This window comes from Myiozetetes cayanensis, unplaced genomic scaffold, assembly GCF_022539395.1.
Source record: "Myiozetetes cayanensis isolate MyiCay16 unplaced genomic scaffold, myiCay2020 scf28, whole genome shotgun sequence".
NCBI lineage: Eukaryota > Metazoa > Chordata > Aves > Passeriformes > Tyrannidae > Myiozetetes > Myiozetetes cayanensis.
In genome coordinates, this window is record NW_026087499.1 from 4,702,624 (window position 1) to 4,720,984 (window position 18,361).

General features: G+C 48.1%; 1 protein-coding gene and 1 long non-coding RNA gene across 5 annotated transcripts in view; one reads left to right on the top strand and one right to left on the bottom strand.

Annotated features, from left to right (window-relative positions):
- VPS13D (vacuolar protein sorting 13 homolog D) overlaps window positions 1-2,820 on the top strand; it is an 88,708-nt gene extending 85,888 nt beyond the window's left edge. The window contains 2 exon segments of the mRNA XM_050322716.1: window positions 1,346-1,586; window positions 2,276-2,820. Coding sequence (XP_050178673.1) covers window positions 1,346-1,586; window positions 2,276-2,407 — 373 coding nt within the window. The 3' untranslated portion in view covers window positions 2,408-2,820.
- A 4,997-nt stretch (window positions 2,821-7,817) lies between these two features.
- Window positions 7,818-8,485, bottom strand: LOC126643714 (uncharacterized). Of its 4 annotated transcripts, none has more exons than XR_007629802.1 (3): window positions 8,391-8,485; window positions 8,223-8,348; window positions 7,818-7,874 (listed from the first exon to the last, which is right to left on the bottom strand). It is a non-coding gene; the product is annotated as an uncharacterized LOC126643714 (long non-coding RNA). The 4 variants fall into 4 exon arrangements; XR_007629805.1 differs by having other exon boundaries at window positions 7,828-7,874; window positions 8,131-8,348; XR_007629803.1 differs by lacking the exon at window positions 7,818-7,874 and adding an exon at window positions 7,912-7,958 and having other exon boundaries at window positions 8,131-8,348.
- Between the last annotated feature and the right edge of the window lie 9,876 nt (window positions 8,486-18,361).

Consider the following 18,361-nt stretch of genomic DNA (forward strand, 5'->3'; position numbering starts at 1 on the left):
TAAGAGGCCCTTTTTAATTAGGCTGGTTGTCAGCACTGAGATAACGGTGTGGGTTGGAATTGGTGGGGGCACCTTTCTCAGTGTGGGTGGAGTGAGGAGGGAAAGGCAAGTTCAGTGTCTTTGAGAGGACTGGGAATACAGAATTACTGGAGTCACCCTTTCACACCACAAAAAGAAACCGTGACCTGACCTCTGGCCATATTTTTGGCTGCTGACATTCCATTTATAGCTATGGGTTTATTTGGCTACAGCTCAGGGTAGTTTGGGCACAGTGTTACTTAAATGGCAGAGCCAGGGGTGGGGTTGGAGATGAGAAGCTTCTCTGCCACCAAAAACACTGAGTAGTGACAAACTCCATGGGTTTCCAAGGCAGTGGAGTGCTCTGCAGGCTGTCTGAGGACAGCAGCACTCAGGTTTGGATAAGCAGTGGTTCAGAAGGCAGGGACTGGGAACCTGCCTGACAGCAGGAGAATCCTCCTTTTACAGATGTGCTTCAACCCTGGGGCTGTTGGCAGAGCTTTATTACTCTATTTAGCACTCCATTATTCTATCCACTTATGATTTCACATTCGAGTTGCTGAATTTTTCAGCATTTAAAAACCCCACTAATGAGGCTCATTTCAGTAGTAAATCAGAAGTGGGGGGGAGAAGCATTTGTGTGTGCAACATCCATTGCACTTTTGCATCTCTCGTGGTTATTTTTTTACACCCCAGCCTCTTCAGCCATCATAACTCTCAATATTCCTGACTCACTCTTCTCTCCCTCTTCCTATTCATCACTCAGCCTAATCTCCCTGGGGAAACCTGTTTGCTGCTTAACCTCTCACCCCGTGTTAAACAGCTAATTTCTCTTTTCTGCTACTGATCCCAGCAGCAGGTTCAACTTGTTTTGTGTTTTGAAGGGGGACCAGGGAAGCACAGGAGGGTTGCAGTGTGGACAAGGATAATGCTCCCATCATAAATATCTTGCACGCCTTTCACGTAGCAGCTCTGGAACTGAAGTTGGTTGCAATTAAGATTCAACAGTGCTCCAGTGCAAGGAAATTACTCCTCCTAAACCTTGTCAAAGGACATTTTTATGTGCCCTGGAAATACCCAAAGCTGGCTGCCAGGCGTTTAGCACTAATACTTGATTTACAGCATGATCTTTTTATAACTAGGTGAGAGGGTCCTTCGTCAGCTCCACTTTTAAACTGCCTAAATTAAACACAGACAAACTGTACATGTTCCACTGCTCCATCTTCTGACAGACTCCAGGAGGTCACTCAGAACAGGTGAAGACACGGGTTAGTTTGCTGGTTTTCAGCTCCAAGGTAATAATTTTTGGTTTTGTCCTCTGCTGCAGCTTCATAGCAGTGGAGAACATCGACAGCTACTGCGTGCTGATCTCCTCCAAGGCCGTGTACTTCCTCAAGAGCGGCGACTACACGGACCGCGATGCCATCTTCCTGGAGGTCAGGTACGATGACCTGTACCACTGCCTGGTGTCCAAGGACCACGGCAACGTCTACATCCAGCTCACCAAGAAGGCTGTGAACACGAGCAGCGGGGTGGCCATGCCAGGCCCCTCCCAGCAGAGACCCATGGTGAGCTCCTGGCCCCTCCTTCCCCTCCTCCCTGTGCCCCAGCCACCCTCTGGGGGAAGAACCTTCTCCTGCTGTCCAACTTCAGGCACTCCCTAAACTCCTGAGAAAGCTCAGGAAAGGCAAACCCTAAAATATTCCTTCAGGCAGAAAAGTAACAGGAAGAAACCATGTGTTTACCTGTGAAAGGCTTTTAACTTTACCACAGAAATGGAACTTGGGTACTTTTCTGGCTTTTTACTCATCTCCTACTTGTGGTGCTTTTTCACTGTGAGGTCTCTTAAGACTGGAAACAGTGTTTATGTCGAGCATATAAAAGTTAATCAAGGCTTTCTCTTCTAAAGCCCATTACAGGGCTTTTTGTGCCATTGCAGTAGTTGCTCAGGGGCTGTTTTACAGGCCCAGTTACAAGCTCACCCCTGACCCAAGGCAGTTTACATTCCAAACAGAGCAGCCAGATAAAAGGTAGGAGGGGAAGCGAAGGAAACAACCTCAGATATGGTAACATGTGCCTGCTCTCACCCTCAAATACCTGTCTGTGTCCACCTGGTGCTACCCTTGCTTCTTCCTTCCTCTGTCTCAGCACTCAGAAGGGATCTCCACTGACACCTTTCTGTTCCTCACTTCAAAACCTAAAACCTCTTCTGCTTCAGCTGACGGCAGGAAACGAAAAATCCCCTTTCTTTCTGCAGGTGAAAGTGAAATCAGAAGCCCTGGCAGTACAGCTGTCTCAAGAAATCAACTATGCAAAGAGCCTTTACTACGAGCAGCAGCTGATGCTGAGACTCAGTGAAAATCAAGAACAACTCGAGCTGGACTCTTGAAAAACCCCCCCTTCCTCACTGCCAGAGTGACCTGCAAGCACCAGGCTGGAGCTCAGAAGGGAAAAAGAAGTATAATTTTAGTATTTAGTGAAAACAAAGAGAGGTGGCTTTTCTTTTTCAAGCACTAGGTGTGTAAGAGAGGTGTAGCTGACACAGCTTTGGGGCTGGGAGAAGCCCTGTATTTTGCTAACATGTATATATGTACAAGTGTCCATGTAAATAGGAGCGGGCAGGCGGGTGTTGGTATAAATACAAGTCTGTTTACTGTGTAAAGAAATTAAAGGAGCTCTACTGAGTTGTACTGCACTACCTGACACGAGCCCTCCTCTCTCTCTCTCTCTTTTTTGTTTTTTTTCCCTTGAGAAAACTGATTTTTCAAAGTGCAGGAAAGTAAATAAACATTTAAAACGTAAGATTAAGAGTTAATTTCAGCTGTTGGAGCACAGGTGGCCTGTGGTTTGGAGCTTTAACACTGTGAGAAGGGTGCACTGGTTGGGGCAGTTTAATGAGATTTTTGTTGGTTGTTTTTTTTCCTCCTAACTCACTAGTACAGGTGAATGCACACAGACCTGGTGTTCCCCTGAAAAGTCAGCCTCTTTTTTTAACAAAAATTGCATTTTGGTAAATATTACAGTGAGGACTCGCTAATCCAGTTTTACATTCACAGTGTGACTTATTTCTAAAACAGTTGAAGGGAGGAGCCTTGGAAATGGAATCTCATAACTTCAGGTTTGCCCCTCTCTCAGATGCAGGGAGGGTTTTAGAGCTGGGGGGGGAGTAGGGAATGGTGCCTGGGGAGGGGGGGGGAGAGGAAATCACCAGCTTGTTTGACTTCACAACAACATCTTCAAAAGTAAAGTTTTCAAATAATAAAAGTAACATGTTTTTTTCCAACTTTGTACATCAAATCAGTATTTGTTTCATTAACCAAAACCACACTGAAGATGAGGAATGAGTGTCCTTAAACCCACGGGAACTGGAACCCTCAGTGTCACTCCCTGGAGGTGCCAGATTACAACTTTCCTGTAGTGCTGAGTAACCTAAATTTTAAGGTAAACCTTTAGTTATTTGGTAAACTTTTTAAAGCTGCAGCTCAAAGATTAACTTGACAGTAAAGTCCTTTCATAAAGGCACATTGGGAGTATTTTGGTACTGAAGGTCAGAATGAAACCAGTTCTCTGAACTCGTGTAAAATACCTGCCTGCTGGAGGTGGGGAAGGAAAACAAGGAGCTGTGCTGAGCATTTACAGGCATGGATTGAATATTTGGGGTCTGTAACCATTTTATGCAGAGATGATGTGCAAATAGCAGTGGTTGAACTGTCACCCTTGGAGTGCCCTGAACTCAGGGAGCCACAGTGGACAATGGATCTCATTTGTGTAAAAAACCCCGTTCCAAGTGTAACAAAGAGTAGATGAAATAACAGCTCAGCAGGGGCAGGAAGGAAGAACAGTCTCCAAGTGGTAAAGAGGTGCCTCACACACAACATGGAAGTGCCACGTGTGACATGGGGGTGGTGGCAGCTCCTCTCTTTATCTTCCTTTTCTGCTACTCCCCTTCCCTTTCCTGTCTTGCCCAGTCCTCTCCTCCCCTTTATTTTCCTGTCACATCCCTTTCTTTCCCTTTCCCATCCTTTCCTATCTTTCCTGCCCTTTGTTGTCCTTCCCTCCTTTTTCCTGTCCTCCCCTTTATTCCCCCTTCCTCCACTTTACTTTACTATCCTCCCCTTCCCTCTCCTGTCCTCTCTCCCTGGCACACCGGGCTCAATCCCATGCTCCTGCCAAGGTGTACAAATCCAGGGAATGTCACCACTGTCACTGCTGGATCCTCCCCTGCCCCCTCCCCAGTGACTGACTGTGCAATCAGGTCTGACTCCCCTGCCCAGAGATAACTTATCAGTGCAGGAGCTGCCTCTCGAGAAAGGGAATGTCTTCGCTTTCCAAAGTCACGGAAGAAACTGGAAAAAGGGGAACTCAGTAACTTTTAGACACTTTACACAAGCCAGGAGTGAAGTTCTCCATGTCCCTTCTTCATCTCACTATTTCACAGTGAAATATCCCTTTCATTGACACCACTGCTGGATCAGGGACAGTTCTGTTTCCAGCAGGGCCCCCGTGCTGAGGTGTCCCTGCATGGAGATGAGCACAGGGCAACAACATCCTCCCCTGCCCTCTGCTCCTGACCAGACTCCCAGTAAATCACTGTGAGGACACATCCCAGCAGCTCCAGTCCCCAGGGCTGTTTTCCAGAGCAGTGCAGTGCTTACATTTTTGTGGGGAGATGCTTAAGTGGCTAAATGGGCCACATCTCAAACCCAAGAAACAATCATCCATTTCCCAGTGACAAGGACCTTTGGATCCATCTGCTCGTTCCCTGGACTGCAGGATGCTTTAACATTTATCTCTTCTCAGTAAAATACCTTAAGGTCTTAGCCCAACTATATATGTATTTGGTTTTTAATTCTTTTTCTCTCTAAAACACAGCTTAGTACCAATCTGCTTCCTACACTGCACAGCCCACTCAGCTGACAACTCCTCCAGCTCCTTGCTCTGTTTCTTCTCCTCCAAGGAACCTGCCTCAATCTGCTGGTCACAGTGATTTCACCTGTGGTACTTGGCTCCGAAAAAGCAGGTTTCAGTGACACTCTTCAGCTTACAGCCTGCTGCACAGATATTGAAAAAAAAAAACACCAAAGCAAACTCAAAACACATTTTAATTAAGTCAACAGTTGCTCAAAATCCACTTACACAACTTTTCTTCTAACAAAGAATAACAGTGTGTGTCTGTGCTTCTGTACTACTTTTTTAATATATACACACACCTCAAATATACATTTAAAGTTCTCTGGAAAAGCAAAGTCTGTCTTCCAAACTCCTCTATTCCGAAAGGCAGAGTTGTTGCAAAGAAAGAACTTATTTTTCTGGAAAAAAATAAAATAAAATAATGTGCCCAGAGCTTCAGACTCCAGTACTGCTGTAGCATTCCAGCAGACAGCACACACTGACTCCACTTTATGATCCTTAACTTTATCCAATACAGGGCTGGGACAAACCACTTCCAGCTCCCCACTCCTGTTTCTGGTTTGACTTTCCTGCAGCCCTTTTCTTACATCTCTGCTCTGACAGGGTTTAAGAAGGGCTCAGGGCAGCACAAACCCACCTGCCTGAGAAAATATTAAGAGGACACTGAGCAGTTTGACTGAAACAAAGACTTTTCATGGTTTTCCAGCAGCAGATTTTCTGGACTGGGAGAACTTGAGGCAACCCCAGCACCAGGTGGGCACTGGGACCAGCCCTGCACATGCCTCAGAGGGCAGAATCCTACAAGGATTCCTGCCAGAAAGGAAAGGTTACCCATTAACCAGTGGCAAACACTGGGGGAGAAAATAGCACACCCTGGGCCAGAAATCCCAATCTCTGGGAGCAAACTGCAGCTCTGTGGGAGCAGCAGCTGCTTTGGGTCAGCTCTGCTCAGGGCCTGGGGACACTTGTCAGGCTCCAGTGCCACACAGGGTTTTGTTGCTCGTGGTTTGGGTTTATTTTTGTTTTATTCCCTGCATCTGACACTGCAGTGCCTGCCCCCTGGGCCCAGCACGACGTGTTCTCGTGGTGGGTAAAAACAACCTTGTACCTCTGGGCTGACTCAAAAGCACTGAAAGGCCACGAGAGAAGTAAACAGCTTCCATGTGCATTTACATTTTGGATAAATGGCCGGGTCACCCAAAGGACAAGGGCTGCTACGGGAGCTGCAGAACAATGGTTTCTGAAAATGCCAGCAAAAAAAAAAGGAAAAAAAAAAAAAAAAAAAAAAGTCCCCTGCACGCTGCAGCTGGAGAGGAATTGTAACAAATAAAAGAGAAATCCATCATACCAGCCATCCCTCAGCCCTCCAGACACCGCAAAAGCAAACATTTGCTCTGCCCCAGGAGGGTGACTCACCATTCCTGAGCTCTGCTGCTCCACAGCCCTTGGCAAACAACCCACAGCCAGCAGAACAAACCACCGGCTATCAAAAGAATGATGTAGCAAAAAAAAGCGTGTCTGCGTGGAGGATTGGTGGGAGGGGGATTTAAAAAAAAAAAAAATCAAATAATTCTTTAAAATGACCCACCACTCACAGGCCCAGACTCTGCCCCAGCCTGCTCTTGGGAAGGTCAGAGCCCTGACACAGCAGCACCAGGAGCACCGCCAGGATGTTCCCCCTCTGCCAAGGTGCAATTCTGGGCCCTTCCATTCATCCTTTTCAGGATTTATTCTAATCTCAAACTATGGAGGAAACAGTATTGGAGGTAAAACATCCCAGAAATGTGAAATTCTGTTCAGCACTACCTGCTGTGCCAGGACACATCTGTGTTTGTGGGGTAACAGCACTTGCACTAAGAGTCTTCAGAGGATTACAGAGACAACACAAACTCATCCTGCTCATCCTGCCCATTAAAAAAATAATATTTTAAACCAAACCAGTTTCCCCCTGGAGAAACTCTCTGCTGCTGATAAAACCTTGAGAGCAAAAATAAACAGCTGCCAAGGTCATAATCACACCGAGATCACAGCAGAGCTGACATTTATAAGCAGGTTTAAGAGCCAACTCCCCCACTTTGAGCTTCCCGATTTCAAACACTAAAAATCCACGTTACACAAACAATTTCACTCGCCTTTCTTTCTTTTCATAGATACCTTTTCGCCCTCTCCTTTGAGCACACACCAGAGGAATCAACATGTAGAAAAACAGGTATTTATACACCAGCCAGAACGCATCCCAGGCCATCCAGGAATTCCCACAGCAGTGTCAGGTGCACTCAAAGACAAGCATTGCCCAAGCAGAGCTCCCAGGCCTGTTTGAGTACCAGCCATCAGTGACAGGCACCTCAGCACTGCTCATGAGCCTCAGCCTGAGCTCTGTGTTCACCCCAGGATCATCCTGCTCCTGCAGGATCAACCTGCAGGTTCCCATGGAATGCTGAAATAACCCCCACACCGCACAGGAATCCACATTCACACCTTGCACGCTGTGCCAGTGCCTCACCACCCTCCCTGTAAAATATTTCTTCCTTATATCTGGTCTAAGACTACTCCACTTTACTTTGAAACCATTGTGGCTTCTCCTACTTTAGCAACAGGCCCTGCTAAAAACTTTGTTGCCCATGCAACCAACCCACTGATGCTCTCGGGGGGGTAACTGCACTGCTGTGGGGAGAGAGCAGGTTCCACTGCACCCTTCACACACAAATATTGAACCATGAGCCGCTTCTGACACAAAACACACCACTGACTGACGATGGACACAAGTGTCCTGACACACAGTGCCTGTGCATCCACAGAAAGCCCATCCACACCTTCTCCAGGCTGTGTGCCCGGCAATGATCCTTCCCATACATCCACACCTTCTCCAGGCTGTGCCCGGCAATGATCCTTCACATCCACACCTTCTCCAGGCTGTGCCCGGCAATGATCCTTCCCATCCACACCTTCTCCAGGCTGTGCCCGGCAATGATCCTTCACATCCACACCTTCTCCAGGCTGTGCCCGGCAATGATCCTTCCCATCCACACCTTCTCCAGGCTGTGCCCGGCAATGATCCTTCACATCCACACCTTCTCCAGGCTGTGCCCGGCAATGATCCTTCACATCCACACCTTCTCCAGGCTGTGCCCGGCAAGGATCCTTCACATCCATCCACACCTTCTCCAGGCTGTGCCCGGCAATGATCCTTCACATCCACACCTTCTCCAGGCTGTGCCCGGCAATGATCCTTCACATCCATCCACACCTTCTCCAGGCTGTGCCCGGCAATGATCCTTCCCATCCATCCACACCTTCTCCAGGCTGTGCCCGGCAATGATCCTTCCCATCCACACCTTCTCCAGGCTGTGCCCGGCAATGATCCTTCCCATCCACACCTTCTCCAGGCTGTGCCCGGCAATGATCCTTCCCATCCACACCTTCTCCAGGCTGTGCCCAGCAATGATCCTTCCCATCCACACCTTCTCCAGGCTGTGCCCGGCAATGATCCTTCCCATCCACACCTTCTCCAGGCTGTGCCCGGCAATGATCCTTCCCATCCACACCTTCTCCAGGCAATGATCCTTCCCGTTCCCCGCTCTGCCCGGCCAGCAGGAAGGAACAGGTTCCCACCGAGCGAGCCTCCTGCGAGCGGGGAGGATGCATTTCTGGAGGGCTGGCTCCCGTTCAGCAGGGAAATGTTTCCCTTGGCTCGCCGGAGCCGCCGGGACCGCGCGCGGTGCGGGGCCGGAGGAGCCAGATTTCCATCCATCCCCCCCCCCTCCCCATTACTCTTTTTGATTGGCACTTTAATGAGGGCGCCGGGGGTCGACCCCCTGCCAGGGGGCCGGTTCATGCCCCGTTTATCTCACAGTCCATGTAAGACTAAAATAACACGCCAGGCTGAGTTTCACTGGCTTGTGATCCCGCAGCCCACCGTGATGGATTGAGTGACTGCAGCAAGTTGGCAGCTAAAGTGTGTTGTAACAGTATCTTTCTGTCAGCGCAACACAATGGATTTGCTGATTCCCGGGCTTTTCCCGGTGTTCGCCGTTGCCATCGGCTCGCGGTTCCCCAAAGTTCGTTTTCCAGGGGGGCCGCGGAGTGATGATAAATAACACACCGAAGGTTACGCCGAGCTTTCCTCCTTCCCCCTGGGCTGCCGAGGGAGGAGGGGCTCGGTGCCAGCTTCGCTGCACGCACAGCAACAGCCATAAATCCACTTGCTCCTCCAGAAAGGAGGGGAGGGGGCAGCTCCACTGCTCTTTCGTGGAAGCTCGTTCTGCTGGGCCAACTCAAGGCTTTTCACCGTGAGAACAACTCAGCACCAGGGGTTGCCTCGTAAAGCAGTTCTCTCCACAAGAGCTGTTGGGTGATTTGGGGCTCAACTTCACAGGACTAAGAAGCCACAGTCCTTGTCATCACCTTACTTGTTGGCACTGTTTAGAACCGCCAAAACCATCCATAGGTGCACTAGAATATCCAAGAATCCTGTGCAAGCTGTGGATGACACTTTAGATCCCTTTATTTAATACTAAAAAAATATCATTATATCTCCTCTATAGGAAAATCTCAAACAAGAGGGATTGTTTCCCTTTAAAAGCCTGGAGTCTTAGGAAAGGGACTGAATTTTTATAAGTCATCCAAAGAGGTCCTCTACTGAGACTTATCTCTGTGCTCTGTTTCCTCAATATCCTTTCCTTCTCCTTGCCACAGATAAAGGAAAACCACACTGGGATATGAAAAGGAAGATGATGGGGGAAAAGGGGCAAGACTGAGGAGCTGCCTGAAGGAAACACAGCTGCTCTCAGTGGCAGCTCTTGACCATACAAATCACTGCAGATTTCAAGCCACAGCGCTGGAGAAGAGAGCCTCATGAGTTGAGGATCTTTATTTGTGAGAGAAGAGACAACAACCACCACAAACTGGAGCAGCAGCAGCACACGAGGTCACTAGCAGTGCAATTCTCCCCGAGTGCAGAGCGTGCAGTGATCCCAGAACTGCTCCAGAGATCCCAGCCCAGTCCTGGGCACCCCAGCTCTGCAGCCTGCACACAGATCACTCACTGAGCTTTGAACCAGCCACCTCAGAGCCTGCCAGCAACACCAGCCCAGCCCAGAGAGCAGGGGATGTGCTGCAAACACCGTTGGAAGCCTCACTGGAGCTCCCTCCACCTCCCCAGCTCCATTCCAGGTCGGATCTGCCCACAGGAGCTGCTGCAGCCAAGCCCTGAACGTTCCTCTGGGGACAACCAGACACACCTTAACACAGGAGAGGGCATCCCGAGCCTGCAGCCAGAAAGCCTGGGAATTATTGTGAAAAACGAGTGGGTGGGGGAGCTCAACGGACCAGTGGGAGGATGCGGGAAATCAGTAACACTGATTTGAATAACTGGTAACAATTATTAGATCTTTTTTTGGTATGAATCATCTCAGGGACTCATCATTTAAATGATGTCACTCAAGGGGCAGTAAAAAAATACAGCAGAAGCAGCCAGCCTGCCATGACACAGAGGGTTTGGAGCCACAACAGGATTGGCCAAACTGGTCTGGGAAACTTCAGTGATGCGTGGAAAAGGCAGCAAGTTTTATGGAGAATACACACTCTGACAGATCAGACAAGCAAATTGGTCTTCAGCAAGATTGTGATGTTACTTAGAGCTCTGCTGAATCTGCCTAAACTGCTGGAGAAGGAGTAGCCTCGTTTATCTGATGACCACTGACCTTGTCCTTGCCCCCTGTCCCCTCCCCAGCGGTGGAATTTGCATTTCAAACTACAGGTTGTAAAATCAGCCAGCCAGAACCATCCCAAGGGAACCAAACCAAACCAGAACAACACAGCAAAACAACACAACAGCCCAAACCACGCAAACAACAGAGGGAGTTTGAGCAGAGTCCATTCTCTGGGCTCATCAAACCCACCCAAGAGCTCCTGTCCTTGCAGGGGAAAAGGCAGCAGAGAGTGGTGCTGCCTTGTGCATGTCTGAACTCCTTTTATCTCCTTAAACAACTGCAGGAGAGGAAAACCTGTTTGATCAACAACCAGTAGCATCAGCAACAGGCTCGGCAACTCAACAGCAACCCCACTACAGTTTTTACTCCCTTTGTTTCTCACCTAATGGGCAAAATCCTGGGTGATGTCAGCGCTCCTTTGCAGCCAAACACTTCAGCCTGGCAGTGGCTGAGGAGCTGTATGTGAACTGGCACTCACAGGCAGTCCCAGAAGAGCCTGAGCTCCTTCCCAGATCCAAAATGTGGGGTTGGGAACCACCCCTGTGTGTGGGGCAGAGCAGGAGGCAAATCCCAAACCATTCACTGCTCCAGGAAGGCTCGTGGCTTCCTGAAGTCAGGGATTATCTCCAGGTTTATACAATGCTCTTCCCTTTTCAGACACCCAGCTCCCAGCACTTACCATCCAGAAGTGCACTGACAGTAAAAGCTCTTATTGGAAGTTGGGAGGAGGGGGGGAATCTATGAGGGAATTTTTTTTTTTTTTACTTTTTGCAGTTTTATGGAATTTAGGCACACAGAGAAAAATACAGGACCCAGATCCTGGAAATGCTGTGCATTAGGCAGCTGTTATTGCTTTCAGACCTTCCTTACCTACAGTGAGAAAAAAGGGAAAAGGAAAACTAGAGGAGAACTGGAGAGTCCCAGTTCAGCACAGGGCTTTTAGCCTAAAATCTAGGTTGAAGTAATACCAGATATTACTGTCCAACAAACCTGCCACACCACAGAACAGAAAAACGGCCTAAAAAACATATTAAAAACTTCAAAAACTTCAGGCCTCACCAACTGTGGTGGAGCAACTGCTTAAGAAGCAGCAACTTTAACTTGCTTAGAGCTTTCTGGGGAGGAGAGGGAGTGGAGGCAGTGGGGATTTGGGAAAGGTTCAAGTTCAGCTCTTGGTTCCACACACACCTCTGGAGCAGAGCCCACTGCAGAGAGGTGATGTGAGCAAGAGCCAAGAGCACCATGTCGAGTTATCAATATCTATTATTAACAAACAAAAAAAATTTAACCTTAAAGGTTAACATAATGCTGTGTTTTTACATCTGTCAGCAATTATTTGTATTTACTTGCGCTGTAAATGCAGGAGAAAAGTCAGAGAAATAAACACCAGAATTCCCACCAGTCTTGCGTTTTCCCACAAAGAATCTTCTCATCATCCCTGTTTAGACACTCTCATTTGTTCCTTGCCCTCTCCAGTGTGGAATTTCTTCCCAAGCCTCTATGACCAGAAATTACCAGTCCTCATTGTACCTTGGAGCGAATAACAACCAACCCCTCTGCAATCAGCAGTGTTAACTCCAGGGTTCTGAAGAACAGGAATCAGAACTATAACAATTTCTTGGATTCCAAAGAGCCCCCTCTGCAGTCCCTGCTCTCCCCTTGGCCAGGCTTTACACTCCAGCAAACAGGGAGGCAGGGACAGCACGGGTTGTGCTCCCAGTCGTACTCCACCTGTGCAGCGCAGGGTGAGGAACAGGTTAGCTGGGTGAAAAGTTCACTGCAAGCTGAGCTGTCTGTTTCTCTTGCTTAATTTATCCGATATTTGGCTAACCTTGCTCTGAACCCAGCCCCCAAGACCCCCTTCCTCTCATCCCTCCCCAGCGGGTTCATGTCAGCCAAAGACACCGCCTCTAATTCCCTTCTCCCTGACCCTGCTCAGCGGAGCGGGGGCTGGGACACAGGGCCGAGCACAGAGAGAGCCCTTGCACTGCACAGATAATCATTATTTATGCTCCAAACTTCAACGGGAGCAAATAGAAAAGCCCTGCAGTCAGCAACACTGCCTGATAACGGTGTTTGAGCTTATCGGGCTTCCCAAGGTTGGATGGCACAGCCCCTGCACCCTTCCTCCTCCTCCTCCTCGTCCTCCTCCTCATCCTGTCACGCTTCCAAGGATGCAATGCTTCCTAAAATAGTTAATAATGGATCCCTGATCCCCTCTGGCAGCCCTTGCCAGGGCACTGGCATCCAGTTCCCACTTCCACGATCTCCAAGGTGTCAGTTAGCCCACTCATGTCCATTATCCCGTTCCTGCAGCTCAAGATCCTGCAAAAGGAACCCGACAGACGTACTTACATTCTACCAAGCACAGAGCAGCAGCTGCAGTGACACAGAGACCCAAAGGGTTTTTCTCACCCCCAATCCCAGCAAAATCAGCGGAGGAAAGGCTGGGGGTAGGGAGATGTGCTACTGCTGCTCTTTGGAAAACAGGATTCCCTGACCCACGGACCTTTATGCACCCAAAGCTGCTCATCCTGCAGAACACAGACAAGCTGCTGAGCAGTTTCCCTTTCACTGATGATTTAAAGGTTTCCCACCCACCCAACCCCTGTACCCAAAAGGTGGGCGACGCGAAACGAACCCCTCAAAGTTCCCCCTGCCCTGCAGGGCACCAGTTTGACCCCCCGGTGAACAACCCTGGCCACCACCTCTCGGCCCCGCGCGTCAGAGCCGTGCCCCGGTGATGCAAACCGCAGGAAAAGCTGCCCGAGAACAGGCGTTCCTGGCAGGCTCTCCGTGTTTTCCCGCTGTGCTCAGCACTGCTCCCAAACACTCTCCGGGGCAGCACAAAGCCTGTTTGATGGGCTTCTCAATGACCGGGCACATCGTCAGACACCGGGCACCGACCGGCCCTGCCGAGCTCTCCCTGCTCCCTCTCAGGTTTAATCCCAAGAATCTACACACTCCCATACCCTCCTGATGGCACTCTCCTCCTCCGGGAGAGGGTGATTGAGGATGTGCCCAAGACTCTGCTAATTGAGCAGAACAAATGTTTCCTGTAAACCTTAACTTCGTTATCATTTTCGACTCGACTGTTCCACGGCTTTGATGCACCTGAGCAGCTTCAACTCCAGTAGGAGCTCTCACAGTCAGCTTATTATTTCTGTGATCTGCATCATCACAGTGCCCCAAACTCCATTACAGTATCTCTGCACACACAGAGTTCCTGTCCCTCTGACTGGAGGGGCAGAAACAGCCTGACAGCTTTACAATAAGTGGAAATTCCTCGTGGTCTAAGAATAATATTAAACTTGCTTCTCAGGGTCACTGGATGACCTCGCCTTGACACATTGCTCTGGCAGCAGTGCAGACTGGCCTAGCTCTGATGTGGTCACTAATTTAGTGACACCATCCATTCCAAACTTCACCACTCCCACACCAAAGTAGCAAAATACCAGTTTACAGAGAGCCCTTTGAAATAAAACAAATCCCAGCACCTCCCACCTAACCCTGCACGTTTTCAAGGCATGGAAGTTGCTAAAGAGAGCCAATTCAGGTTGTGAGGAAGACATCAAACTGCTACAGGAGTAAACTGAAGATACACACACCAAACCCTCAGCCCACATTGCATAACTCACCTGGTATCTGTATTTCTCAACAGCATTGACCACTGCATCAAGATAATTAAACTATTAAAATAACAGACAACAGTAATTTCCATACAAGCCCTTCTTTGTGCAAACTTTCAAAGCCTTTGGTAGGGATTTTATCACCTCTTCAACACCGGTGAAATTAGTCACAGGTGGGTAAAAAGGGACAGAATTGCTACAGCAGGTGCCAGATAAAGTCAGTCACAGGTGCCACAGATCCCAGTTGTTTGCTCCTTCCACCCACCACACAGCAAAGCAAAAACACTTCAAAAGAAACCACTCCAGCAAAATTAAAGGCAAGCTGAACTGAACAGCTCAAACTGTTTACAGGTGCAGTTTAAGAATCACGTAATTTAAAAAAAAAAAAGGCACAAACTTGACACAGCCATTTTAATCATTCAGGCCTAGCAAAACCTGTCCATAAAAAGGTGTCCCCCCAAGCCCAGGTAGTGCCCCAGGACATCCTTGGACACTGATGGATTGACAATGAAATCAGGACTGACATCCCATCAGCTGGATCAATGCTGGAGCCAGGACTGGCCATCCCTTCCCTCCTTCCATCCTCCTGAATTCCTCTCTTCCTTCCTCTCTTCCCTTTCCCCCTACCCCTTTATCCAAACCCCACTGCCACGTGCTTACAGCTCAGGGACCCGCACACCAATTTCCACCCGAGCGTGTCATTTACTAATAAAACTTTCTGATTGTTGGTGGGCCCTCTGACTTTTGTCGTTGCTTTTGACCAGGAGTATTTACAAATCTTCCTTCCATGGTGACCTCGGCATCCGTGGGAGCCGGAGGGTGGAACTGGACAGCGGGAATCTCGACCAGGCACATCCCAGGGCTGTGGCCAAGGCCAACCATCGTCCACTGTGCTACCTACGGAGCAACCCAAATGCGAAACCATGGCTCACATGTGGGATCCATTAGGGGCATTTCGGAGGAATTCACGTTCATTGTTCCCCCTGAAATATAAAGGTTATAAAACTTAACGGCCACATGACAAGGAAACTATAATGAAACACTCGGAGATTTACAGAGCGACTGCTCAGCTCTCGGGGCTGGAAATGGCTGTGCAACAGTCAGCACGACCTGTGGGCTGAGGGCTGAGATTTTGGGCAGTTTTCCTTTTTTTTTTTTCCCTTCCTCTCTTTTTCTGACCTTGCAGGCCGGTGTTCGGTTACCGCAGCAGCTCCGCAGTCAAACAGAAACACAGCTTGGATCTTCTTTCAAGTATTTATTTCTTTTGCCCTGTTAACATCAAGTAATGAAAGGAATTGTAAGGATTTTGAAGGGGGGGGATAAAAGGAATGAAAGCAGGAGAAAGGGGGGAAAAAAAAATATGGACATAATGGCTTAATTTTTCACAGCATGTGCAGCACAAATGAACAGTAAACACATCCCAGGGAAAAATGCAAACAAAGGCTCAAAGTTCCAAGAAAAAAAACCCATCGTGAGTGCCCCCGAGCAAACATTTCTGTGATTAAACCCTCAGAGCCTCTGTGTGATTTCTAGGCCAATTCAGCACAGCAGGTACCTCCCCCCTTCCCCCAGAACATCCCTGGGCAGGAGCAGCCACAGGGCCAGGTTTCCAAGCCTTGTTTTGGCTTAAGGCATGGAAATGTTGCAATTATGGCATTAGGAGGAAGCTGTAATCTAATCTAACGGGTCAAGGACAAGTGTGAAAATCTGATTAGGGATTTGCCACCAGGGTTTGTCTATACAGAGTGAAATAATTAAGCAGATTTGTGGGCAAACACTGTATTTTGCAGTGTTTCTGACCTGGATCTCAGATGGTTGTACCATCAGCGAAATCGTAAATTGTCTCATTGTGTGACACCAGGCAGGACTGTATAATTTTCTGTGTCCCCCTTCCTGGAACTGCTCTGGTAGGGGCAGGTTTGCACAGGTGAAAGTAAAATACTGTGCTGGCAGTTTTAATATATGAGTTTCAGATCTGTCCTCCAAAGCAGTGGAGAGGCAGAACATGAACATCAGGTGAACTGAATTATTGACTTCAGCAGCAGCTCAGCCTTCCTGTTAGTGCACCTGTGTTCTCTGCACACTCAGGAATTCTGCTTATTCTGCATTTGTTCACTTCCCACATTTCAGGGGCAGCACACCTCTAGTCCACGTGTGGGTTTATTTTTTCAAATGTACTAGAGGTGAGTGTGCACAAATCCCAAAAAATCATCATGCCATTCCCCTGGTGTGGAATTATGCCGTGCCCTGATGTCAGGAGGTCACTTTTATTTCAACGACCTATTTCCAGGATTGCCAGTGTGATTATTTTCCCCCTGATGATCTGAGGCCGAGAGTGACAGAAACAAAACCAAACTGTGAGAATTTTCTGCTATAAGTAGAGGCAAATGGACTTTTGACAGTGTCCCAAGTTAGGTTTTTTTTTTTTTCCCCCTTGAAAACGTCTCTAGGCACGTTTTTGATCACAGGATTGGAATATGTCATGAGAACGCACTCAAATATGCGTTTGCATTAACACTGCTGCCAGAAGCCATCTCACAGCCATCACCAGACATGCTGGAGCCCCTAGAAAGCTTTCTGTGGGATTGGAAGGCATCCAGCCAGGGGAAAGCAAAGCCACCATGTGATGTGGATGGCCAGTTCCACAGGAAAACTACACATTAGTGAATGGCAAGAGCTCGAAGCAGGAGTTGCTCGCAAAGCAAATCACCGCTCGAGAACCATCAAGGGTTTGATAAATGAAAATCTGAAAGGAGTCTATGGAAAAATAATCCAGTGAAAGAAAACAGGCTGATTTTACAGCAGGAATTGCCTGTGTCAAGCAGCACTGCTGTCTGGAACACGAGTTGCTCATCCAGCCTTAAAGCGCATCCAAGAGGATGGATGTACTTTGGACTGCAAAAGGACACTCTGAGGTGTCATTAAAATAATCTGGTTTAATATTTCTGAGTGGTAAATGCAATCCAGCAGTGCTGATTAATGGGGCTTGCACCGTATTTCTATTTTTCAGCTGATGACTTTCACCTTATATTCCCCCTTAACCACGAAGTGAGGTCCTGGCCACCCACTCCCTACCAGTCCTGCCCAGTTCAAACTCAGAGGCCGTGGGTGTTACACAGAACATGCAGCTATGAACTCGTTAGGCAGCAGTAACAGCTCTCTGGGGTTTCTGCTACACTTCAGGCTTCAAAGGAAGCCAATCTGAAGCTACTCAGGGCAGTTTGCAGAGCTAATGTCTGAGAAGGTGTGGACACAGGTGAGGGAACGCCTGGAGGGAGGGCAGGGATGAACAATGTTCTGGCTCAGGAACTCCCCAAAGGCAGCCCTCTCCAGCGGGAACAATTGGAAGAGACAGACGAAATGATGAAAAATGAAGGGATCAGCAGAAATCAGACCTAATATAAACCCAACTAAAATAAACTCAGCATGGCTCCTGTGGCTCATTCAAAAGCAGCTCCTCTCCGAGAGTTCATTCGCAAGAACTTGGGTCGGGAGAAAGATGGAACAGAATTTTCTCTGCTCTGTGCCTTTAGGAGCTGTTGGCTCTGCCTGGCCATAGGAAGAGGTTTTTAAAGGGAAATATTGAATATTGCAACTCTACCTACTCCATTGCATCAGAGGAAATGGAAAATGTCCAGCCAGAAAGCGTCACTGCTCCTAAATCCCGGGCTTGAGAGTCTGAAAGAATTAAGGTTATTATTTTCATGACTGATGTAGGGAGCCAGAGCTGTGAATACTTGCCTGAATTCAAACCAAATGATGGGTTTTACGTGGGAAGACTTAAAAATTTGTTTGAACAGAGGTGTATCAGGAAACCTATTTTTAAAACTGGAATGGAGATGCATTGACTGTGTGCATTTCAAACAATCAGAATGAGGTCAGAAGGATGTTGGAAGCAGAACATTCTACTGAATGATTAAACTGAGCTGCTTGTAAATGATTTATGAGCTTTTTCATGCATGTAGAAACTTCTGCACATCAACACTGTTTTTTTTTTAAATTACTATTCTCTGTCTCATTTTCAGGTCCCTCCTAAAGAAATTCAAGGCTATATTTGATCATCTGATTAACATGCTAAACCTCAGCTAGAAC